Source organism: Salmo salar, chromosome ssa20, assembly GCF_905237065.1.
Source record: "Salmo salar chromosome ssa20, Ssal_v3.1, whole genome shotgun sequence".
NCBI classification, from domain to species: domain Eukaryota; kingdom Metazoa; phylum Chordata; class Actinopteri; order Salmoniformes; family Salmonidae; genus Salmo; species Salmo salar.
Window position 1 is genome coordinate 19555909 of NC_059461.1, and position 26445 is coordinate 19582353.

The 26445-nt window shown below is 42.1% G+C and overlaps 2 protein-coding genes across 2 annotated transcripts; one reads left to right on the plus strand and one right to left on the minus strand.

The window, feature by feature from the left end:
• The first annotated feature begins 179 nt into the window (after window positions 1-179).
• Window positions 180-1897, plus strand: LOC106579974 (uncharacterized). Its single transcript, XM_014160446.2, has 4 exons — window positions 180-694; window positions 852-961; window positions 1044-1259; window positions 1476-1897. Exons 1-4 carry the CDS (start codon window positions 336-338, stop codon window positions 1622-1624), a joined length of 834 nt encoding a protein of 277 aa, XP_014015921.1. The 5' UTR covers window positions 180-335; the 3' UTR covers window positions 1625-1897.
• On the minus strand, window positions 825-25707 carry eeig1a (estrogen-induced osteoclastogenesis regulator 1a). Its single transcript, XM_014160443.2, has 13 exons — window positions 25323-25707; window positions 24987-25085; window positions 24637-24805; window positions 7680-7800; window positions 7398-7427; window positions 6497-6613; window positions 4921-4967; window positions 4648-4793; window positions 4397-4504; window positions 4104-4299; window positions 3811-3932; window positions 3622-3691; window positions 825-3537 (listed from the first exon to the last, which is right to left on the minus strand). The coding sequence occupies exons 3-13, from the start codon at window positions 24780-24782 to the stop codon at window positions 3492-3494; spliced, it is 1149 nt and encodes a 382-aa protein (XP_014015918.1). The 5' UTR covers window positions 24783-24805; window positions 24987-25085; window positions 25323-25707; the 3' UTR covers window positions 825-3491.
• Between the last annotated feature and the right edge of the window lie 738 nt (window positions 25708-26445).

Consider the following 26445-nt stretch of genomic DNA (forward strand, 5'->3'; position numbering starts at 1 on the left):
CTTCTGCACTATTATTTTCACAATCCATTTGAAATTTGTGGAATAGTTTTAATCTATCCAGTCCCTGTCCCAGCTGTGTTTTCAATACCCCCATACACTAGCCTACTCTATGGGGGGGGAGTAGTCTAAAACAAATTGTGTGCATGGGTTTGTGTGTGTGGTGTCATTGGTCATTTATGTGGTCTGGGAGCAGAGTGAGCTTTGTGAACCGCCTGGAATGTGTCAGCAGTCGGGCTCTAATGAGTTTATCAGTGGCATTGTGCTGCTACATTACAAAATGGTTTCCTTAATGAACCTTCCTAAACAGACAACTAGCTCGAGGTCTACGCTTCAACATGGTCAAGATGAGGTTTCAAACGGTTCTCTTTACTTTATCCATCTGCTTTGGTGCCATTTCATCGTCTCCCTCCATGTCCAACCCTCCGCCTCCGCCCTCGGACTTGAAGAAGAGAAAGACAGGCTGTTTAAAAATAAGTAACTGTAGATGCATCATGAAGGACGGCTCAGGGGTGATAAACCTGGTAGCCATGGCGGAGTCAGATGGATTCTTGGTACCCCTAAAGCCTGTGCCATCGGAGAACGCACCACCAAATGCAGAAATCCTCCTCTCCTTCAGCCCCTGTCAACCGTTCTCTGAGCCAGAGGAGCTCGCAGGGACAGACTGCACAGATGTGGCTGCCTGTCTGACAGTCAGGTATGTACTTTTTTGTTGAAATCTTAATAGCTAAACAAATACACAAGTAGTGGCAGTCTTTTGTGTTGGTCAATATTAGATTCTGTGAAGCATCAATATAGGCTTAAATATTTACAAAGGACCCCAAAGATTAATCAATTATTCATTTACTGAGCAGGTTTTACAGAAATAGCAGATACATCAGTCATTACATAAACTATGGGAGACATGAGGGCAACGAATTCCATTACAACAGCAGCTTGCAGACACTGTCCGTTTCATATTCTGGTAAGCAGAAGTGTAAATCAGAAGTGTCATTATTATTATGGTCCGTGCGCTCAACATTGACATCAGCTTTCCATTTCTCTAGTCCTAGAGTACACCCACCCCCTGACAGTAGTACACTACCGCTGTAGTCCCAACAGATCCACTTACTTCGCCCTACACTTTGATGGAGACATTCCCCTGCAAATCTGGGTGGAGAGTCCCTGTGCCTGTCCAAACGCCTGTGCCCTGGGGGACGTGGGTCCTGGCACCATCTTCCTCATCATCCTCTCCCTCAGCGCCACTGCCTACTTTATCCTCGGTAAATACAGTGTATCCACATGTAGATACAGACCGGTGACAGCAGGTGCCTTACTATATTACCGTGTGCCCTCTTTTGAGCCCCTTCTAACCTCTCCTCTGTGCTCCTTCCCTCTCCTCTGTGCTCCTTCCCTCTCCTCTGTGCTCCTTCCCTCTCCTCTGTGCTCCTTCCCTCTCCTCTGTGCTCCTTCCCTCTCCTCTGTGCTCCTTTCTACAGGGTCCTGTGCTCTGCGGCCATTCAGGACAGGCAGTGGAGTGCAGATCGCTCCAGAGGAAAGTCTGTGGTGCATGCTCTGTTACATGTTCACTGAACGCAGAGGGGGTAGGAGGAGAAGATACATCTCCCTGCAAGAGGAAACCCTGTGAAGCATGGGATATTGGATACATGGGGAAGGAGAAAGTGGAAGATGACACAAAGCTACTGCATATGAAATGACACTGAGGGAAACCTGGGCTTGAGATCGATTATATTTCCAGTGATGTGACTGATATTCATTTAGGAGACATGATTTTCTATTTGTTAATGAATGGGGTTAATAATAGTAGTTGGATAGCATTGAACAGCATAACTAACAACCAGACTAACATTTTAAACAAAGTCATTGCTTCATTTAGATTAAAGATTGAAAAAAGAAAAAATATCAAATACATTATTGTTCATGAAACATTTAGGGAGGATCACAAAAATAGACCAAGATTATTGTTCATTTTAGAATCTAGTATACATGTGCATTTGTTAAAATGACAATCTAAGATTAATTTATTTTTTTACAGATTAGACAAAATGCTAATCAATGTGTAGGACACTGGGGTTGTGTGTATAGCTTAAACCCCCCTTCAAACACAGGAAAGAAGAACGGAAATTAAAAATAAAAAAAATTCAATCTAAAGTGCTGTCGCAATGAACGTCACACATCACCTGAGACCAGCCAATGTAAACCCAGCTGTGGTCAATATTAGCCCTATGTGATAACTGATATTTTGTACATAATGCACAGCAATAAATACAGAATCTCATTTAACACATTCATAGGCAGACAACTGATAGATATTATCTATCAGCAAATTGCAAAATGTTAACTCTGAACAAGTGTATCAAACCTCCAAGAATTCAGTCCATAACAACAGCTCTATTAGTCACATATGATAGAAAAAGTATATCACAGTTTACATTCAGATATGGAGGAAAACAATTTGTTCTGTATTTTTCAACATCATTGAGAATGTAATTCTATAAAATCAATAAACAGGGAACCTTCCAAACCTCTGTAGTGCTTGATAAATTCCATTTAAAAAAATCTAACAAACCAGCAAGCTGGTTGGAAAAACAAACAAATGATGAATGATCCTTCATAAGATAATGTTTGACGACATCTGCCAGTGTAAAAGACCTCTGAATATGTACTGTCAAGTCTGACCCCTAGCTTCTTACCCCTTTGGTGTTTGCAGATCTGAGAGAATCAGACAGCACCAAATAGACATCTAAATGGGTTTAGAACTTATAGCATATAAAACTTTCCCCATATTACTACACCTACCCAGTTCCTTGAGATCTGTAAACACTAAACAGAACAGGCTAGGAGCTACCAGTTTTTTGGGGACATCCCTCAGCAGGCCATTTCTTCACAAGGGGGCGCCAGAGTACTACAATCTAAATGGGATTGAAACCAGTCAGACTGTGCTGAGAACCTTCCCACTTCTCCATCACCAGCTCTCCTCCAATAGTGACTAGCACTGTCATCACAGAGATGATCTGGTGCTTTGGGTCATGTATGAGAAAAATACATTCTAAAGTAGCGCATACAATGTGTATTGGGTATTTTCTTTACAGTATTACATTTGTCCGATCGTTATTTCTCAATATTTGTGGAAAGGCTGAGGATAGAGAAATGCATGATGTCACTTCCTGATCAACAGGACAAGAAATCTACCATGGAAACAAAGATAGTGTAACAACATACAGCTGAAATGAGTTTAGATTTAAGCCACATCTTCTGTGGGTACATCACATTAGAAATAAAGTGCAAAATGACCAGACAAAAACTGAACAGTTTACAAATCAGACCCCATAGGGTAAACAGATCCACAACTAAACATGAAAACTGTGCGGTACAGTCCTCCTCTCATGGCAACCAGCTCGGCTGGTGCTCCAGGATGACTACCATATATTTCTAGAGTTAGTCCACAAGCTTGACCACAGAGGCCTCAACTTAAACTCACATCTTCACCAGTCCTAATGGCTCTCAATCACAACTGGCTCATAGACACCCGCGGACACCCTGAAAGAATGAAAAGTAGGAGAGTAAGAGGTGTGTGTGTGTGTGTGTGTGTGTGTGTGTGTGTGTGTGTGTGTGTGTTCTCACCTGTTTCCAAGCTGTAGCTCATTCAGGGAAGTGGTCCCGTCTCTACTGACAAACAGTCGCAGGTTACTGTCTGAAGAGGAAACAATCACACCAAGAGAAAGCCAAATGAAACACAGCACAATAGAGGCAGTTATGTACAAAAGAGATTGCAAAAAATGTGCTGGACAAGTGAAAGGGCAGGCTTCATACCTTCAGTGTTACTTATGTCACCAAAGTTCTGGCTCTGGACGATCTTTTCAACTATATCGTCAGCATCGATGCGGGTGTCATTCACCCAGGAGGGATGGCTCTCCACAGAATCCTGCTTCCTCCTGTCACAGGGTGGAGGGGAAAGGCCCAGTCACTCAACAGCAAGGTGACAAACAGCAGTCATACAAAGAACAATATCAGTAGTGTTTCACTGATGGATTGGAGTGTTTCATAGATTGTGAAAACAGACACATTGGGCTAAACACATCTGGTGGGTGGGAGATTGGTCTTGCCTGGGGGGTCTGTTGGATGGCAGGATGGGCCGTGGGGGGCGAGGGGGTCTCTCTGGCCGGCAGATGTCGCTATCCCTCTCTGGGGGGGTGTCTACGGTCACACTCAGGCCCCCAGAGGTGCTACTTCCTGTGGAGGTGTTCCTCCGGTGTGTGAGGTCAGACAGACTGGAGGAGCAGGAGTGCTCTGTGCTGTAGCCTGGGGAACAAGAGTTTACATTACTGCCATTGGTGCAAATACAGTAACAAAGAAATATGACCTCTGGAGAGGGAAGATGGGGAACAGGAACACACACCTGAGATCTTGCTCAGCTGGCTGGCATAGCTGGAGTTGCGAGAGTGGCCCGACTGGAACACTTCTCCTGGGCTGGCCACCTGGGTCTGGTCTGGCTCCTCTGGAAGTCCTGACATCAACCAGAACCACACCTCAATTAGTTAGTCCCTCACCATGTCTCCGAGGCCTGGGTTAACTGTTTAGTGTTGATGAGATAATCATAAAAACACCCACAGTTACAAGGTTTAATCGGATCCTTCTTCCATGTCATACCTGAGCTGATGACAGAGGGTCTGGGCTTTATGGACCGGCCCAAAGAAGGGGGCCGGTTAGGGGTTCCAGTGCCCTCACCCTTACAGTCTAGCTGCAGGGTATGGTCCTGGCCTGAGATCGAGATGGACTTGGCTGTGCTGGGGGCACTGCAAAAAAACATGACTGGTCAGTCCACATGTTATACTGTGGGAAAAGGGGCAACAGCATCACGTTTACTAAATGTATGATGATGAATGACAGATCAGAGATTTGAACAGCTATCAGGTCACTCACGTTTTAAAGCACGGATCTCCAGAGAGGAGGGTCATCCCGATAGTCACCTTCAGAGGAGATCCAGACAAAGACGACTTTTATTACAAAATAAAAAGTAAAAAAGACAGTCATGTTTGCAGTAGCTATCAAAAGTTCCGCTGAGGTGCAGGGCATCAACAGCACTGGGTGATCAGTTGTCGTGTGTCATGTGGGACAAGTGGGCCAGAGCCCCACCAATATCCAGGATATTTGCATGCAATTCTGGTATTTCATGTCACAACAAAACATCATCAGTTAGCAAACATTGTTTATATTTTTAAAAAATTGGTTGATCTAATAAAGCATACGTGGTTGCTTTCCGATTGCATTGTTGTTTTGGTCAATTTGTATTGAATAAAATGCAGCAGTTTCAGCGTTGCTCTGTGCTTTGTGTGGTGGAGAGGCAGACAGAGAAAGTACAGAGCATAGGTATCGTTGGCACAGGGTGCTGTCACTCATGGGGTCACTACATCACCTGCTGGGAGAGCTAGCCAGCAAAAGCCCCTCTTCGGTGCCCAGGGGCCAGGGTTCTGGTCTAGAAGCCCAGTTTCAACTACTCCTACAGTTTTGCTTCGGTACTGCAGTTTAACTGACGCCCGGCAAAAGACCATTTCCATAGATGGAAGTCAGATTTGAAAATTCTTAATAAGAGACACTATAGTCATCACCTCTTTGCACAAAACATCCACTGAATTATTCAAATAATTGTCGCTGAGGACGTTTATTAGATTTTTTTTTAATCACTCACAATTACAATTTTATATTCATCCAATGTCTGCCATGTTTTTGGATAACGTGATGCTTTCGTCGCTGCTTGTGCTCACCAAGAAGGCTCTTTGTCATTAGCAACAGATAAATCAACGTCTTATGCCCACCAACTTTGATTGGACTGATGTGTCAACTTCATAGCTAGCTAGTTCTTTACCACGCACTGTTAAACACGTCTTCAAGCTAGCTAGCTTAAACATGGAACTGTAACTGTGCAATAGAAACAGCGAGGGAATAGCGTCATAAACGTTGCATATTGTTAACCAGGCCCCTTTATAATAGGCAGGCAGATGCACGCAATGTCACAATATTGCAGACCGATTACTAGCTAGTTTACTCCTGCTGACTGCAGGAATGTCCACCAGAGCTGTTGCCAGAGAATGTAATGTTCATTTCTCTACCATAAGCCAATGTCATTTTAGAGAATTTTGCAACCGCAGACCACATGTAGCCACGCCAGCCCAGGACCTCCATATCCGGCTTCTTCACCTGCGGGATGGTCTGAGACCAACCACCTGGATAGCTGATAAAACTGAGGAGTATTTCTGTCTGTAATGAAAACCTTTTGTGGGGAAAAACGAATTATGATTGGCTGGGCCTGGCTCCCCAGTGGTTGGGCCTATGCCTTTAAAGTCAACATGCAACTAATATATACTGAACAACAATATAAAGTCAACATGCAACATATTGTTGTTCAGTATATATTAGTTGTTCTGTTCAACCAAACCCGACCCTGAAAAAGACCCAAGGTCAACAGTCGACTCCTGTCCACCCAAGCTCAGTCACTTACCTTCAGTATGGAGTTGTCCTGTCTGGTGTTCTTGGTGTCGTATCCCTCCAGTAGACAACAGCGGACCGCAGAGCCTGAGCCAGCGAACTCTGCCATGTTTAGGTCAGTAAAACCCAGCTGAGGGAGAGCAACAGTTACATTAAAGGTAGACTCAGCGATATGAAGTAGATAAAGAAAGTAAACAGCATTGTGGGTCAAACTAAGAGTGTTGAAGAGGGAGGCTCAATTTCTCCGCTGTTTTGTTGCCCTGGCTACTACGCTGTGTACAGCGTGAAGAAAACCCGTGCACATGAGCCGATACTGTGTGAGAGCAAGGTCTTGCATCTCGCTCATCTCAATATCTGCGGTGCTGCTTGTGGCAACGTCATTTCACTGAGTCTACCTTTATGTACAGTAGTTTTAAACCTTCATATACTGTGATATACATGTAGCCATCTGGATGTAGAGACAGACTGTATATGCTCCAGACACTTAGCCCTACTGCTTCTCATTTTAATCTCAGGTTATCCAAGAGGAGATGACTCTCATTTCCCTTTCTCCAGGTTTCATTTCCTCGAAGCTACTGTTTACAGATGTGTGTATTTAAGGAAGCCTACTTCCAAGGAGGAAAGGGATTATATTTAGCTTAAGGAAATCCAGAAGCAGAATGTGAGAAAACACAGGAAGGGTCCCTGGCAACCTGAGTGTGCATTCTCTGTAAACTTTCCCCATCTAACATGGTATAGTTTACATATGCTTATACAGGAGTGCCAAAGTTGTTGCTTGTGTTTGTAGAAGTGGGGTGACTAATGTTCCTGTTTAAATGGAGCAACGGGAGTGTTTGTTGACATCAGGCTACAGTAAATTGTTTAAATGTGTTTATGGATATAGGATGGAGTGCTCAGGAGGAGTGGGCTCTTACCTTTGAATATGTTTTTCCTCCTTTGAGTTCCTGTAGAGAAAACAGGAAGAGGGAGATGACTCCTAAGGACTTTGACAGTCAGGCATGCAGTGGAGTGTGTTTCTTTAGCACTGCTCTACCATCAGATTATAGAGGCTACAGAGAGTTAGGGGGTGTTAATTGTACATGGAAAGATGCATAATCCATTATTACATGCAGGAAACTGTAGCCCTGGATGTTCAGAGATAACAGCATAGAGCTGTGTGTTGGTAAGAGAGAGGTCTCCAATCAGTCAACACAGACCTTCCGCACAGAAACCCGACAGATCGAGGGATCCAGCACTCCAGTTGTCGGGGTGGCACTCATTTTGCACAAAAAGGTGAACCTCTTCTTCCATCGAACACAGTTCTCCTGAACCTCCACTCTGTGTGACAAGAGGACAGGGATCAACAAGGGGATGGCACTACAGCACAGATGCATCAATCTCAATCAAAAAGGAATTGGTTAACACATCTGTTATTAGTGTCAAGAGAAATCTAAAGTGGAGAGTGAATGACAGTCATTACTGTTTGAGTGATCTCAAAAAAAGAAGTCACTAATTCAACGTAGCATATGACATCACTTGTGCATTTGGCCTCTCTTCAATGTCTTGCTCCAGTTTTAGAGAAAGTAAACTTGTTGTCGAAGAAACGGTGAACAATAATCTGCAGGCTTCTGTAAAAAGAAAGTTGATATAATTAGGCCAGTGCCTGACGTCACCCTGTCCATCCATACGTTGAGGAAAATGGCTGAGAATACAGAGTGGTTGGCATAAAACATTCCTGGTGATAATCTACTTCCCATTTTAACATGCTTTAAACCCTCCTTCTCCCAACTGGACAGATGGACTGAGTGCAAGCTTTGACAGTACTACAGTCATGCCATGGCACGGACCCAGTATCCAGCCACTCAGAATGCACAGAAGAAACTCTAGTGAATTCAGTGCTTAATGTGGACTATGGAAAGAATAAATAACTTGCACAAGAGGAGCTAAATGTATAGGGCTAGATATGCATGACCCATCATCTTTAATGCAAACACACAGCCATGGTGGACAGATCGGCCTGGTTACTGTAGTGTGTACCACCTTCTGGGAGTGCTCAAACAATCAGGTATTACCAGACTGAAGTCAACTACACCAGAGGATACCCAGTGAAACATAACTATCCTTTAAAATCAGGCAAAACCCAAACACCCTGTACAAGTGAGAAGGCAGTAAATGCAGCAGGCTTCCTGAGCAGTTGATCCAACAGAGAAGTAAAGTGCCTTCAGAAAGTATTCCCTTTACTTTTCCACCTTTTGTTGTGTTACAGCCTGAATTTAAAATAGTTAAATTGAGATTTTGTGTCACTGATTTACACACAATACCCCACAACGTCAGAGGAATTTGTAAGGCTTGACGCTGGAGACGAGAAGCAGGTACAGGGAGTGAACATTTAATGAACAATGGACATGAAACAGAACAGGAACAACATCTTGACAGGGGGAGAAGAAAAATAGGGCCAGCTGAAGCATGATGGGGGATGGGCGCCTGCAGAGCCCACCGAGGCAAGAAGACCTCTCAAGCCAGGTAAGGTGTGGAAGCCCGACGTGCTAGCTGAGGCACCCCCGGTTCCATCGGCGACTACACCCGGACCCGACATCTCCAATCAAAACAAAAACTCCCCGATGCTTCCATTAGTGGTGTCAGCATTCTGTAAGGATCAACGCTGGAGACGAGAAGCAGGTACAGGGAGTTTACATTTAATAAACAACAGACATGAAACAGAACAGGAACAGCGCCTGGACAGGGGGAAAATAACGACATCAACGACAGTAATGCTGACACGGGGAACCAACTGAGGAACAGAGATATAGACGAGGCAATGAACAAAATAAAAGGAGTCCAGGTGAGACCAATATTGTGCAGCTGTGTGTAATGATGGTGACAGGTGTGCGTAATGAAGGGCAGCCTGGCACCCTCAAGTTCTGGAGTAAAAATGTGCTTAACAAATCACATAAGTTGCATGAACTCATTCTGTGTTCAATAATAGTGGTTAACATGATTTTTAAATGACTACACCATCTCTGTACACCACACATACAGATAATTGTAAAGGTCCCTCAAATCGAGCAGTGAATTTCAAATCACAGATTCAACCACAAAGACCAGGGAGGTTTTTCCAATGCCTAGCAAAGAACAGGTGTAGACATTTCCGTGAAATGCTTACTTACAAGCCCTTAACCAACAATGCAGTTAAGAAAAATAATAGTTACAAATATTTACTAAATAAACTAATGGAAAAAATGAGAGCTACAATAAAATAACAAGGCTACATACAGGGCTACCGGTATCGAGTCAATGTGCAAGGGTACAGGTTAGTCGAAGTAATATGTACATGTAGGTTGGGGTAAAGTGACTATGCATAGATAATAAACAGCGAGTCTCAGCAGCGTAAAAAAAAAAAAAAAAAAAAAAAAGGCACCAATTGGTAGATGATGGGGGAAAAAGTTATTCATTACGCTTTGGATGGTGTGTCAATACACCCAGGCGTCCTCCCTAACTTAGTTGCCGGAAAGGAAACTACTCAGGGATTTCACCACGAAGCCAATGCTGATTGTAAAACATTTACAGAGTTGAGTGGTTGCGATATGCAAAGAAATAAACGTTTGGTCCTGAATACAAAGTGTTACGTTGTGTTGGATTTGCCCCAAACACATCACGGAGTACCACTGTTTATATTTTCAAGCATGGTGGTGGCTGCATCATGTTATGGGTATGCTTGTCATGGGCAAGGACTAGGGAGGTTTTTGAGGATAAAAAGAAACAGAATACAGCTATAAGCACAGGCAAAATCCTAGAGGAAAACCAACTGAACCAGGTTTTCAGACACTGGGAGATGAATTCACTGTTCAGCAGGACAATAACCTAAAATACACGGGCCAAATCTACACCGGAATTGCTTACCAAGACGACATTGAATGTTCCTGAGTGGCCTAGTTACAGTTTTGACTTAAAATCGTCTTGAAGAATCTATGGCAAGGCTGTCTAGCAAAGAGCAACAATCAACGACAGAGCTTGAAGATTTTTTTAAAAGAATAATGGGCAAATATTGTACAATCCAGATGTGCAAAGCTCTTAAAGACTTACAGCTGTAATCGCCACCAAAGGTGTTTCTACAAAGTATTGACTCAGGGTTATTTCTTCATTCCATTTTCAATAACATTTGCTAAAATTTCTAAAAACGTTTTCACTTATGGGGTGTTACGTGTAGATCAGTGAGAAGAGAAATTTTTTTATAAAATTTTGAATTGAGACCAACAACAAAATGTGGAATAAGTCAGGGGGTATGAATACTTTGAAGGCACTGTACCTAAGGCTGACCATCACTGTTCTGAAAAAAAGCACAGGGGAGTACTACAGTCCCTTTTGTCAAGCAACAGAAAATAAACTCACTGCCATTCAGGTTGGGTGTTGTGCAAAGAGGAATAATTTGCCCTGTGAACAGTGGTCAGTTAGCACATGGTCCCTAATCAGCTGACACATTTGATTAACTGTAGAGCTACAGAGGGGCTTCAGTATAGTGGTGGGTAGTCGTTGGCTCCTTGCAGGGCACAGGGCCAAGGCACGTGTTCCTACTCCATGCCATGCAAGGGAGTGGCGTCATAGGATCATCTGCCCAAAGAAAAGTTCCAGGTGAGCCACATGTGATCCCTGCAGTACCTCTACATCAGGGACAGCATGTCCCCAACTGCACACATGGCTTTTACGATGCAGACCAAGTATCAATTCCACACTTGAGGCATACTATCTGAAGTCACATGACTGACAGTGACACTTTATACACTGCTTCACTAGTACATGGCTGTCCCCTCTGCATTGACACATGGCTAAAATGCAAGAGATGTGATCCAGCCTTCCACATAATGGATATATAGCACTGTTTAAGTTTATAAAATTCTTCCCTTCTCTTGTATGAGTGTCGGTTCCACAAAAACTGAACCCCACCACAGCAAGCATTTTAGATTTACACTTGGAACCATCATCGTGCGGTGAAACATCGGAAGTCATACATTTTCAATGGAAGGAAAGCGAGAGAATAGGGGGGCGGGGAGACTGGTAAAAGTGATGCGAGCATGGGCAAGGGAGCTGAGTAGGCCGGGACTAAAAAGTTGGAGAAAGCTGAACTTTATTTACAGTTGAAGTCGGAAGTTTACATACACTTAGGTTGGAGTCATTAAAACTCATTTTTCAACCACTCCACAAATTTCTTGTTAATAAACTATAGTTTTGGCAAGTCGGTTAGGACATCTACTTTGTGCAGTAATTTTTCCAACAATTGTTAGAGATTATTTCAAATATAACTCACTGTATCACAATTCCAGTGGGTCAGAAGTTTACATACACTAAGTTAACTGTGCCTTTAAACAGCTTGGAATATTCCCGAAAATTATGTCATGGATTAGAAGCTTCTGATAGGCTAATTGACAAATTTGAGTCAAATGGAGGTGTACCTGTGTATGTATTTCACAGCCTACCTTCAAACTCAGTGCCTCTTTGCTTGACATCATGGGAAAAATCTAAAGAAAATCAGCCAAGACATCAGAAAGAAATTGTAGACCTCCACAAGTCTGGTTCATCCTTGGGAGCAATTTCCAAACACCTGAAGGTACCACGTTCATCTGTACAAACAATAGTACGCAAGTATAAACACCATGGGACCACGCAGCCGTCATACCGCTCAGGAAGGAGACACGTTCTGTCTCCTAGAGATGAACGTACTTTGGTGCGAAAAGTGCAAATCAATCCCAGAACAACAGCAAAGGACCTTGTGCAAATGCTGGAGGAAACAGGTACAAAAGTATCTATTTCCACAGTAAAAACGAGTCCTATATCGACATAACCTGAAAGGCCACTCAGCAAGGAAGAAGCCACTGCTCCAAAACTGCCATAAAAAAAGCCAGACTACGGTTTGCAACTGCACATGGGGACTAAGATCTGACTTTTTGGAGAAATGTCCTCTGGTCTGATGAAACAAAAATAGACTGTTTGGCCATAACGACCTTCGTTATGTTTGGAGGAAAAAGGGGGACGCTTGCAAGCCGAAGAACACCATCCCACCTGTGAAGCACGGGGGTGGCAGCATCATGTTGTGGTGGTGCTTTGTTGCAGGAGGGACTGGTGCACTTCACAAAATAGATGGCATCATGGGAAAAGTATGTGGATATATTGAAGCAACATCTCAAGACATCAGTCAGGAAGTTAAAGCTTGGTCGTAAATGGATCTTCCAAATGGACAATGACCCCAAGCATACTTCCAAAGTTGAGGCAAAATGGCTTAAGGACAACAAAGTCAAGGTATTGGAGTGGCCATCACAAAGAGCTGACCTCAAACCTATAGAAAATATGTGGGCAGAAATGAAAAAGCGTGTGCGAGCAAGGAGGCCTACAAACCTGACTCAGTTACACAAGCTCTGTCAGGAGGAATGGGCCAAAATTCACCCAACTTGTTGTGGGAAGCTTGTGGAAGGCTACCCGAAACGTTTGACCCAAGTTAAACAAATTAAAAGGCAATGCTACCAAATACTAATTGAGTGCATGTAAACTTCTGACCCACTGGGAATGTGATGAAAGAAATAAAAGCTGAAATAAATAATTCTCTACTATTATTCTGACATTTTACATTCTTAAAATAAAGTGGTGATCCTAACTGACCTCAGACAGGGAATTTTTCCTAGGATTAAAATGTCAGGAATTGTGAAAAACTGAGTTTAAATGTATTTGGCTAAGGTGTGTAAACTTTCGACTTCAACTGTAAATCATCTGCGATATTGCGACGGGAGTGACCAATCGAAGCTCCTACTGGATTGGCTGACAATGGCGAGGCTAGCGTTGCTAGGCGAGTGCCACTTGCACAGCGTTAACGGCCAGTTATGGATCAGTGCAAACTGGTGGCAGCTGCTACTAACACTCCCCTCCCCTTCACCCATTATATTTTCGCAACGCTCACCAACACTGCACGTCCAGTAACACTTTTTCCTCCCTTCCCAGTCTCTCTTTTTATGCATCTCACACTTTAGGTCAGGAATGATTGAAACCCAGCTATGGTGTGTTAAGCCAATTGGCCAAATAAAATAGTTGTTTCCTAGAGAAACTATTAAAAAAAACAAGTCATAACTCCCCTACTGCTGCTTTGTATTACAAACAGATTCCAGCTATTTGATTGGCTACAAATCTTTAGTAATAGTAGGACTACACAAACTCCAACAAATTGCATGACTGACTATAAACCTTCGGTCATACTTAAATGTCTAACATACACGAGTTCCCCATTTCCTCTCTCAATGATTCATCTTGTACATTCAATAAATGTTTTAAAACACTTTTTATGCAAGTATTCTTGTTCACTACCATTTTCGATTTTTCTTCTCTAATAGGTTCTTTATATAGTCGTCCCTTCATGTTTTGCCTTGGTTCATAATGCTGTGCCACACACACTTGTTTAGCTCTTATCAGGAGCGCCACACTAATCACTGCCCCCCTTTGGTCTGTCTCTGAAAACGTTCTCAGCCACATTCCACATACCAGATGGCTTTATTCAACCACCATGGCAACCACACGCCTCAAATCCCCGACTACAGCGTTCATTCAAAACGAGAGGGAAAGAGCTAGAGCACTGAGGAGAGAGACGGGGGGAGGGGTCTGGAGACAACACTTAACAACCAAACTCATTGTAACAGCGGTATCTGAGACATTCTCGGAGTCAGTTCACAGATACACAAGGCCACAATGTCACAGGGAGTAATCAACAGGGATCTCACCAAGGAAACGCAATGCAACACACCGCACTGAGAAAACAAGGGGAGATCTACAATATCTGAACAATGTTGAAAGACAATCCTCATTGAGGCCAGCCCAGTTCTCAACACCAGCATGACCTGTTACATCCAGACCCAGAGCGAGTTAAAGTGATCACAAAACAACACAAACATCAGATCACAAAACTCAAAAAGGAAAATGCAGGAGTTGTGGCAATAAAACCACACAGGAAAAGAAAAAAAGGGTGAGAACTATGACTATTGACTGAAACGGATTGAAAGTTTACACAACGAGCAGATGTTGTCACAAAAGGAAATAAGTCAGTGGAACAAAAAGTTGTTCACCACATTGAAATCACAGTCATATCCACTAGTAGCTATATCAAAAGGGATTTGTTTATTTGAGAGCTACAATACACCGTCACCCCCTACTGTACCCCAGTTTAGGATGACTCACTCAGTCAGGCATGCTTTACTATGGGATTCTTATCTCCCATCCTGTCCCAGAGGCTGGGTGCTGTCCTCAGGCCCTCTCCAGCAGCAACACAAAATAGCAGCAGGCCTGTGTCAGCCACTGGCCCCTGACAGGACTCGGATAAACAGCCTAGCCCTGGGAGAGAGCAGTGTGGAGAGCTGGGTGAGAGCAGTCTGGACAGCTGAGGAAGCTGCCGTGCACGATGGTAGGAACAGTACACTGAGCCTACACTTCACTTTGAAAAATCTATTTTGGTTATTGAACTACAGTAAATGAAGTGGATTTACACCCGGTAACAGAGTCGCAGTAACAGAATTGCATCATGGGTCCCTGATCGGTACTACACAGAAATGTGTTATTGATATGAATATCATTCTCTTCATGGTGATGTATTCTAAATATGTACACAAAGTTAGAAATTTGCAATATCCTCCGTTGCATATAGGGTATCATTCTACACACTGGTTATTATTTTAATGAACTCCGCCCCACAAAAAAAAAAAAAAAAATTGTTTGGTCCGGACTAAATACGATATATATACTGAACAAAAATATAAACACAACATGCAACAATTTTACTGAATTACAGTTCATATAAGGAAATCAGTCAATTGAAATAAATGCATTAGGCCCTAACCTACAGATTTCCTGACTGGGCAGGGGTGCAGCCCTGGGAAGACATAGGCCCACCCATTGGGCCCAGCCACTGGGGCCCAGCCAATCAGAATTAGTTTTTCCCCACAAAAGGGCTTTATTACAGACAGAAATACTCCTCAGTTTCATCCGATGTCTGGTTGGTTGGTCTCAGACCATACCGCAGGTGAAGAAGCCAGACGTGGAGGTTCTGGGCTGGCGTGGTTACACGTGGTCTGCGGTTGGAGGCCGGTTAGACGTACTGCCAAATTCTCAAAAATAATGATGGAGGCAGCTTATGGTAGAGAAATTAACATTAAATTCTCTGACAACAGCTCTGGTGGAGATTCCTGCAGGTAGCATGCCAATTGCACGCTACCTCAAAGCTTGAGGCATCTGTGATAGTGTTGTGACAAAACTGCACATTAAAAAAATACTTATTGTCCCCAGCACAAAGTACACCTGTGTAATGAATTTAGCTTAAGATGTTTAATCATCTTGATATGCCACCCTTGTCAGGTGGATGGATTATCTTTGCAAAGGAGAAATGCTCACTAACAGGGATGTAAACACATTTGTGCACAAACAGAGAAAAATGATTTTGTGCGTATGGAACATTTTTGGGATTTGTTTTATTTCAACTCATGAAACATAGGACTAACACTATACATGTTGCGTTTATATTTTTGTTCAGTGTAATTAACACAGGTTTGGACATCAAACTAGAGTACAGTTCAGCAGAGTAGAGTTCAGTACAGTACAGTTCAATAAGTTAGTGTACTCAAAAACTTGTGAAACATTCTGTCATTGGTTCAGATTTTGTCCGGTCCAAATCTCAACCAATCTTTGAGTAAGTTTACAAGCACACTAATAGTTTGATATTAAATGGATTATGGCAGTAGGCAGATTATGCAATACTCTATTGTCATAAGGTCAACATCAAATCATAAGCCAGTTAAAACACCTGGTTTTCTGAGCAATCTTTCAAATGATTATGACATGTAAACACCTTAAAAACATTGTTTTTAAATAAATAAATAGGTGTATTTGATCTGGGCATGTGCTTGCACCATCCGATCGAGCCTCCCTCTTTAGCGCGAGTGAAGTGTGTTCGGAACAAATGAATGTATGCGTAGTAGAATTAGTTTTCACATACAAACTTAACATGCATGAACTCAATCAAATATGCTCCCCAAAAATAACATGTTCGCTGTGGTAGAACGCGATCTTGATTGGCAATTTTCTGCATTTATAAGTGCCATCAGGTAGTCTGATTTCAGATGTGTCCATGTAAACAGGATTATTAGGGGAATCGTTCTTGCAAAGCATGTAAACATTTTAAATGGAACTATTATATTAATCTATCCACAATAAATTACATTGTGTGAATGTAACCGTACTCGTCTACGTCTATGTTTGGGCCAAATCAAGGCCAGTCCAGACCAAAAACTACATCTGTGGATGTTGAAAACAAGGCAGGGCGGACTGACCAAATATCAACTACTTTTCAACATCCATGGAAGTCCGGTATCGGTCGGTGCACAGTGGTTAAGGATGCTGGTTACAGTAAATGCACAGAGGGGGCTCATGGGTAGGTGTCAGTAAGAGCTGGGAGAGATGACATTATCTGGAGAGAGAAGCAGAAAGGTGGAGGGAGGGGTTGTCCAGACTGTTTTAACACTTGCTTTGCAGGTGACAACTGTGGTTAGTGACTAATATGATTTCCCATTGTAGCCAATTCAAATGCAGTAAATCAGTTACTGATTTTTCGGGAAATTCTGTTACCAATTCTTAAACAAGGCAAATAATTTATCCAAAACTAAGTATAAGTGTTGATATCAGTTGGCAGGGGCCTTTACTTCAACAGGATTGTGTTTCGATGCATTTATTAAACACCCTTTAAAACGTGTTCTGGTAAATGCTTTCCAATATCCCTTTTCCATCTGTGTGATGAGAAATCAAATCCTTTGCTTATTCTTAATATTTTGGATAGAAAATGTTTGAAAAATGTATAAACCTTGTGTATAAAAAAAAATATATAAATACAATCCTAGCTGATATGATGACATGCTCCTTTGAACTTTACATGTTGGTGCTTACGGGTCCTTTTACATAGAAATGCCCTTGTCTAATCAAGGTGTACGAGGCTCCAGTCCAGGCCATTAATGCAGTTATCAAATGTAGGCAATGTGGCACTTCAATACAGTCAGTAGCCTGCACTAATCCTACATTAGCATGTACACTGTAAATTCATTGAAAGTGAGGGCCATTTTAAAACAGGATGCTCCTCTTGATTACCTGGTCAAAGACCAGAAGAGGTGTGGCAGACCCTCGTCTCTGTTCTATGGATGGGGTAAAAGAGGTGATGGGAAAACAGGAAACAGCTGGACAGCAGCCCGTCCCAGTGAGTCAACCTCCACGTCCGCTCATTTTACTCTTCTTCCAATTCCCCCACTCTCCACTTCACTCATTCTTCCATTAACAACGGTATTCAAAATTTAAAAAAAAAAGGTTTATAAAACATTTGTAATAAATGCAACAGTTGGACAATGTATGAAGATACTCCAAACCTGTCAATCCATCAGATACTGACTGAATTATAGCACATAAAACATTTTACTGGCACAGACAACTAATGAATGGAGTTCAGGGATTTGTGGGAATTCAGGTATTCAATTTATTATTTACTTTATTTTTCTTAGAATGAACTAATATATTTTTTTTATGGTATCAGGTATTTAATATTGTGGGGGAGAAAATGTTGATGTGCCTCATTTGCATAAATGCACTGGTTATATTTGCATGTATGAAACAATTAACAAAGGGGGGGAACAGGGCTGCATTCCCCTGCCCCGTCCACCCTACCTGCATTCCCCTGCCCCGTCCACCCTACCTGCATTCCCCTGCCCCGTCCACCCTACCTGCATTCCCCTGCCCCGTCCACCCTACCTGCATTCCCCTGCCCTGTCTAGACTGCCTCGTTAATTACTGTTGGTGTAACGTTCCGTTGCATTATTCAACAAGTGTGTCAATTGCAGGAAACCCTCTGATTAAAAATCAACAGGCTTGGCTCTAGATTACACCTACTGTATGCATAATTTACATTGTTTGCGAGATCTAATATCACTATAATCCAAGTGTCCATTTTCGGAAGTTGCTTTCATTACAGCGCATTTGCAAATATTTCAACTGTAATAAATTACTTTTTCCAATTACACAAAAAATGAACACCCATCAAAATAAAGTGATCTTTCTTGTGATGTAATTGTTGAGATGATACGTTAAATCCCAGACGAAGCCTTAGCGTTCTTATAGATGCAACGGAAAGACAGTATTCCATTGAGCCCATTTCAGGCATTACTGGGGGGTGTTTGACACGTTATTACAAACATTTCCCTTGTCGTAACGTTGATGGGAAAAAACGATAGGTACAAGCAAGAGTATGAAAGAGTCGCAGGAGGAAAATGAAAGTAATCAATCCAGCATGATTTAAGTGACAAGTTGATTTTGCACCCCTCAAAACACAGGAAATAGATATATTTTTCAGCTATTTATTTTTATTGATTTATTTAACCTTTTTTAACTAGGCAAGTCAGTTAGGAACCAATTCTTATTTACAATGACGGCCTAACCCGGCCAAACCCTAACCCAGACGACGCTGGGCCGATTGTGCCACGCCCTATGGGACTCCCAATCACGGCCAGTTGTGATACAGCCTGGAATTGAACCAGGGTCTGTAGTGACACCTCTAGCACTGAGATGCAGTGCCTTAGACCGCTATGCCACTCGTGTGGGCGGGGCATGAGTGTTGCTACTTCCATCCAGTTGTTCCTATAACCCCCTCCATGATCAGATGTGTCCTCTGTTAATCAGGAAGGAGAGCAGTCTGTGTGCAGCAGGCATCCAGGCAGGGAAGAGAGAACCTGAACATTCCCCATCATGTCTGTACCATGCAGCCCAGGCCAAATCTTATCCAGTTCAGGAAATGGATCTAATCAGGCCCCACTGCCACATCAAACAACACGCTCTGCTCACTGCTGGCTCTTAAAGCTAGACTCAAACAAAACAGATATGGGTGCTAAAACTCAAACTCATGCAGGGAGTACAAATGGCTCTTCCTCTGCCAAAACCCTACAGGGGAATGTATGGCTCGCTGGAAGCCACTGGGCTGTTTTCCCTTCTACATTTTGCATGAAGAACAGTGGTAATTCAGCACAGAAAGCAATATACAGTATGTAGTGTAGCTCTTAGCAAGACCTACATCAGAAGACCCAAAAATGAGCTTCCACAGTCACATTAACAGCATGTGATCCCCCTTGCTTACGGCTTGTGTTACAACCATTAGGACTGAAGCATTTTCACACTAAGGAGCATGGCCCATTGGTCAAACTCAATGGATTTCAGAACTATTTCAGACACAACAACAGAACAAAGGGAGTTGTGTATACTACACTCCCCAGGCCCTGTGACATAACACGACATCTCTAGCAGAGACAGTGGGACCCCCCCCAAATTAGTCTATTTTTCTAAGAAGCCCTTGTTTTCTGCACTCGGGTAACAGAGATGATCAGAGACAGAGTTGCCAGATAACTCAAGCAGATTGGATGGAGACAACCTGTTATATAATGCTCAAAAACAGGTTTCATGGGTGCACAGCACACCAGGGTCTTGTATCATTGCATGGTAAAGGAAGTGGAGGGCAACATAGAGTTAAAAAAGTGTGTTAATCAATGATGACAGGCATAGGAGAGAAACAAAAGCCATACACAGTCCTGGGACACAGGGTGGCCACAGTTCAGAAGTTCAGTTAGGACATACTGCATCATAAGGTTCTCTATAGTGGGGAGAAAGACGAGCTCTTATCTGAAAGCCCAGAAAAATGGTTTCCTCACAGGTCAACCAGACGGGACATGCTCCAGCTATTCTGATGTGGAAGAACCTGACTGGTAATATGGAATCAATAACAAATTCAAAGTTTGAAAGGAAACTCAGCTGTATATTAATAAAATATAGATCTTGGAAATGTCCTGGAAGACTGTGTGCAGTCCTGCTGGTAGTGTGAAATGAGGCTGACATGAACAGTTAATGTTCCCTATATATACACAAACGTATGTGGACACCCCTTCAAATTAGTGTATTCGGCTATTTCCGCCACAACCGTTGCTGATATAGATTTAAACTCGAGCACACCGCCATGCAATCTCCATAGACAAACATCGGCAGTAGAATGGCCTTACTGATGCAACCTTCGTCAAACTTCTGTCCTGCTAGAGCTGCCCCGGCAAACTCTAAGTGCTGTTATTGTGAAGTGGAAACGTCTAGGAGCAGCAATGGCTCAGCTGCGAAGTTATAGGCCGCACAAGCTCACAGAACAGGACCACAGAGTAAAAAAAATAATTCTCTCCTCAGTTGCAACACTCACTACCGAGTTCCAAACTGCCTCTGGAAGCAATGTCAGCACAAGAACTGTTCGTTGGGAGCTTCATGAAATGAGTTTCCATGGCCGAGCAGCCGCACACAAGCCCAAGATCACCATGTGCAATGCCAAGCATCAGCTTGAGTGGCGTAAAGCGTGCCGCCATTGGACTCTGGAGCAGTGGAAACATGTTCTCTGGAATGATGAATCACGCTTCACCATCTGGCAGTCCGACAGATGAATCGGGGTTTGGCAGATGCCAAGAGAACGCTACCTGCTGAATGCATAGTGCCAATTGTAAAGTTTTGTGGAGGAAGAATAATGGTCTGCGGCTGTTTTTCATGGTTCTGGCTAGGTCCCTTAGTTCCAGTGAAGGGCAATCTTAACGCTACAGCATACAATGACATTCTAGATGAGTCTGTGCTTCCAACTTTCTGGCAACAGTTTGGGGAAGGCCCTTTTTTGTTTCAGCATGACAATGCCCCTGTGCACAAAGCGAGGTCCATACAGAAATACATAGTTTGTCAAGATCGGTGTGGAGGAACTTGACTGGCCTGCACAGAGCCCTGATTTTAACCCCATCGATCACCTTTGGGATGAATTGGAAAGCCGACTGCGAGCCAGGCCTAATCGCCCAACATCAGTGCCCAACCTCACTAAATGCTCTTGTGGCTGAATAGAAGCAAGTCCCTGCAGCAATGTTTCAACATCTAGTGGAAAGCCTTCCCAGAAGAGTGACAGCTGTTATAGCAGCAAAGGTGGGCCAACTGAATATTAATTCCCATGATTTTGGAATGAGATGTTTGACAAGCAGGTGTCCACATGACAAAAAGTAAAAATGTGGCATGACAAATGCTAATGAACTCAGATCCAAACAGTTCTTTGAGACATAACTCAGGTTCACTTAATCATGTTTTTGCACAGCTACCCTTCATCTGAAGTCACACAACCCTCTACCTAACACTGTGAAAGCCCCAGAGAAGCATCACTTTCTTCTCTAGCCTACTTTTCAACAAACACTCCCAGATCAAATAGCGGACTCCTTTTGTGTTCCCATTTATATTACTAAAGTAAACAATGCCCCCTCACATAAACATGTGTTTTATTTCACCAGGTGTTAGTATGCCAGTGTTTGGGTGTGTAGCTGAAAGAGAGGAACAGCAACAACATTCTACAATCTCTACTTCCATCATTTTTCCTAAAAGCTCTCCCATCTCTGTACAATTAATTGTGTGTACTTTAGGGAAGGAGTCAGTATCGGTGTCAGTTCTCACAAAGGGTGTCAGATACAGACCATTACAAGTCACCCTGTTTGCCCAAAGTGAGCTAATTCCTCCTGGTAAAATGTCCTCTAACTCCAACCACTACACTCCGCTCTGTCTGGGGCAACATGGAAAAGACACAAAAGCTGTTGATGTGTTGAGGTTGGGGAGGGGAAGGATTGTATGTGACTTGAATGGAAATGTACAACTTGGAGGACAGAGAGCTTAGACAAATGTCTGCAGAGGGCTTTTCTCCAACTCAATTCTTTCTTATGACCCAGTTACCAGTCTGACCCACTTGGCTTGGTTCTAAACCAGAGCTTGGAGGTTAATGCTGTATCAGTGGCCTGCCATATTCAAGCCGCAAACCCTTCATCTTAAGGATCTGCCCCCTTTTTTCAATTTTTGCCTAAAATGACATACCCAAATCTATCTGCCTGTAGCTCAGAACCTGAAGCAAGGATATGCATATTCTTGATACCATTTCAAAGGAAACACTGACGTTTGTGGAAATGTGAAATGAATGTAGCAGAATGTAACACATTAGGTCTGGTAAAAGATCAAAAATTGCAAAAAAAAACACATGTTTTTTGTACCATCATCTTTGAAATGCAAGAGAAAGGCCATAATGTACTATTCCAGCCCAAGCGCAATTTAGATTTTGGCCACTAGATGGCAGCAGTGTATGTGCAAAGTTTTAGACTGATCCAATGAGCCATTGCATAGCTGTTGAAAATGTATCAAGACTTCCCAAATGTGCCTAATTGGTTTATTAATAACTTTAAGTTCATAACTGTGCACTCTCCTCAAACAATAGCATGGTATTCTTTCACTGTAATAGCTACTGTAAATTGGACAGTGCATTTAGATTAACAAGAATTTACACTTTGTGCCAACATCAGATATGTCTATGTTCTGGGAAATGTTATTGTTACATACAACCTTATGCTAATCGCATTAGCCTACGTTAGCTCACTCGTCCCGCGGGGGACCTACCGATCCTGTAGAGGTTTATTTGTTTTTTTAGACATTTGGTTTGTTGAGTGATTCCTCACGACCCCCCTACACGCACACGAGACCATGATTTTGGTGATTTTCACAACATTTTGTCCATAGAATTGTCATTTGGAGGAAGGATTGTTGACATATATTTGACATTTTTATCCAAAAGCATAATTGAGAAATAATTTATCAAAGTTGGCAAATTTTGGACATTTTGGCCTCCTCCTTTAATACTCCATAGTGTTTCATCTGTGCTACAAAGCAAACATTGGTGTCATATGAAGCTGTACCGCTTGCTCTGTAATATGAGTAATACTTTGATTTCAAAAACGTGTTTTTTACATTAATTTATGAATATAGAAAGATAAAACATGAATATTGAAAATATAATATTTGGGATTTTGATAATTTTTCTATATATTGTTGAACATAATATACTCTACGGGCATATCAAAGTTCCAGAGTATATTCTCTGTTACTTTTACAGTTATTGTCTAATTTGTAAGCATTACCAACAGAGTGAATGTTTAAATCAGTGGCATTTAAACATTTTCAGCAGGGAGCCCATTTTTTCCAGAATTTCTGGGGACCCCATTTTTTGTTACGGATTTCTTGCGACCCCACCCCAAATTTTATTACAAAACCTTAAAAATCAATCAATTTAGATTTTTACATCAACAAATAACCTTCAATTCATTGCATTTTCATCTCATCAAAATGAAAAGAAACCAATAAATATATTTACTCAATAAAAATTTTATCTATCAAATTATCTTTCTCAAAAACGTGTGCATATTGTCCAATGACCTGTACTCTTAATTTGTAGTCGCCACTCCAAAAAAAAAAAAAGAAGATTGTTTGGTTTACATTTTAGCAACCCCACTGCAGTTCCGGTCACGAGCCCGACTTTGAATACCAATTGGTTAAATTGAGTCAAAATGATGGCCTTCTGTAGGATGTGCAATGATATAGTTAAAAGGAGGGCTGTGATTGGTTACATTGCCTACTATGCCAATTGCTCTGTATAAAATGGACCATAACTTTAAAACTAGCAGAGATCGCACTCTGGAACGTTGATATGCCAGTACAGTATATTATGTTGAAACATTATGGCGTCTTAAAGGAGGCCTAGGTATGGCCAAAATGTAATACATATGCCAACTTTTATTAATTATTTTTCATTTATGCTTTTAGATACAAATGTCTATGTCAAAAATACTTTCTCCAAAGCACTAGTCTATGGATTACATTTCGTGAAAATCCCCAAAACCATGGTATTCTTTTCTGCTGTTTCGTGAGGAATCACTGATATAAAGCTGAAGGATGATTGGTTAACAACTAAAATGTATAGATGAAGCGATGGATGCAAAGACTGACAGTGCATAAGACCAACATGCCAATGATAGTCAGGCCTAGGCTACTTTGAATCTAAACATGATTTGTTTACGAAGACATTGCTTACAAACAATGCAGTAAAACAACCTTGCGTTTTGGGTTATGATAGAGTAAGAGTGGTTTGAGGCATTTAACAAGTTATAACATTATGACAGAAGTTTGGTTATTATGTCGGCTACTGTATTGCCCATGCGACATGCGCACAATTCATGCCACAGCGAGCACAAAATAACATTTTACCTTGACGAAGTTGCAACAAAGTCTCCACCGTCCAACAATCTCAGCTTGCAGAACAATACTCCGTTGACAAAAGGCACAGCGGTCAGCTCCTCCAATGTCAAATGTGTCTGAAACTTGAATTTCTTCTTTTTCACAAAAAAAGCCATTGATGAAGGATATTTTAATGAACCTATAAACAATGATAAAACACATGATTAAGGTGCTGATAAGCCTCGTTCATAGATAAAAACTCGACAGCCTACATAAAATATTAATTCATATTAAATTCTAAACCGATGTGGTGAATATAACACATTGAAACAAACTTGCAAACAGACAAAAATGATCATCCCAAAACATTGATTACATACCTTGAGACCGAACCACAGTTTAGATTGTCACCTCACAACTTTTTCTTGTGCGCTTGATGCAATGCTGGCTCAAATGCTGTTGGGCTAACGAGCCGCCAGCTTGGAGAACAAACCATAATAGAACAAGCAACACATTTGTCTGAAACTTTTCTGTTCAAACCAGTCTCTGATGCTATATGAAATACATATTCGGACAATCTCTTTTTCACATATCGCCAGCTAAAGCTAGGAAAGAGACAATTCACATGCCATTGGTGACCCACACTCATAAAGAAAGACAACCCTAATGGATAGTATTATTACCCCGAAACAATACCGTTGATGGAGTTCTAATACCTGAGCCACGGTGTACCGGTCTATGGCCGGTGACGGGAAAAAACGGTGAGAGAGGAGCGCCCTTCTCAAAACAAACAGTAATCTGCGTCAATGTTGTCAAGAAGGCAATACGGTGCATCATACAGAAACCTACATTTCTTTTCCAGAAAATATATTTTGGAATTTTCTAACAAGTTTTCATTGGCAAGGCATTTACGCGTTTTTAAAAACAATCACTTTTGCAAGTGAAAACACACAATCCTACTCATTTCTCCAGGTGCCTAGGCTACATAACTTTTGTTTTGAACAGATTTAGCCGTGGGCTTTGAACGGGGAATCTGGCTGCCCAGTTCCAAAACGAATGCGATCACTTTTTACCCGAAGCAAACTCCTCTCACTGGGATAACCCAGCCCAATAATCGAATCCCTTTATTGTTTAATTAGCTCCGCCCCTGTATGGTCAGGCGTCATTGAGAGTGTTGGCTCGTGCTCCCATCGAACGACCTGAATACGACCCCTTGTGGCTATGCATAGACGTCGGACTGGTGTCATAGACTAGACTTAATTTAGTAAATGTAAATCCGAGACATGCAAATTAGTATAATATGTTACGTTTGGTATGGTTACATCACAGGAGGTTGGTGGCACACTAATTTGGGAGGACAGGCTCGTGGCTTGAGTGGAATCAGTGGAATGGTATCAAATACATCAAACACATGGTTTCCAGGTTAATATTATGAGCCGTCCTCCCCTCAGCAGCCTCCACTGGGTTACATACGATCACAAGCATTTTGCTACACCCGCAATAACATCTGCTAAATATGTGCATGTGACCAATAAAATTTGATTTGATTTGATAGAAGGTTACTTAAGGGGGTGGATGGGTGGGAGTATAATGCAAACGTCAGCAACCAAAAGGTTGCGTGGTGGGTGTATAACACGAACGTCTAGCAACCCAAAGGTCGCATGTTTGAATTTCATCACAGACAACTTTAGCATTTTAGCTATTAGCAACTTTGCAACAACTTACTACTTTTTTAGCTACTTTGCAACAACTTAGCATGTTAGCTAAACCTTCCCCTAACCCTAACCTTAACCCTTTAACCTAAAACCTAAAACTCTAACCGCTAGTGATAGCTAAAAT

Excerpts from the sequence above, each read along its gene's own strand:
- eeig1a (XM_014160443.2), bottom strand. The coding sequence starts at position 24,782 with ATGGCTTTTTTTGTGAAAAAGAAGAAATTCAAGTTTCAGACACATTTG. Across the intron at positions 6,614-7,397 it reads GAGGAAAAACATATTCAAAG|CTGGGTTTTACTGACCTAAA; the intron begins GTAAGAGCCCAC and ends GCTCTCCCTCAG. Across the intron at positions 3,538-3,621 it reads GAGCTACAGCTTGGAAACAG|GGTGTCCGCGGGTGTCTATG; the intron begins GTGAGAACACAC and ends TCATTCTTTCAG.
- LOC106579974 (XM_014160446.2), top strand. The coding sequence starts at position 336 with ATGGTCAAGATGAGGTTTCAAACGGTTCTCTTTACTTTATCCATCTGC. Across the intron at positions 695-851 it reads GCTGCCTGTCTGACAGTCAG|GTTTTACAGAAATAGCAGAT; the intron begins GTATGTACTTTT and ends TTTACTGAGCAG. Across the intron at positions 1,260-1,475 it reads CACTGCCTACTTTATCCTCG|GGTCCTGTGCTCTGCGGCCA; the intron begins GTAAATACAGTG and ends TCCTTTCTACAG.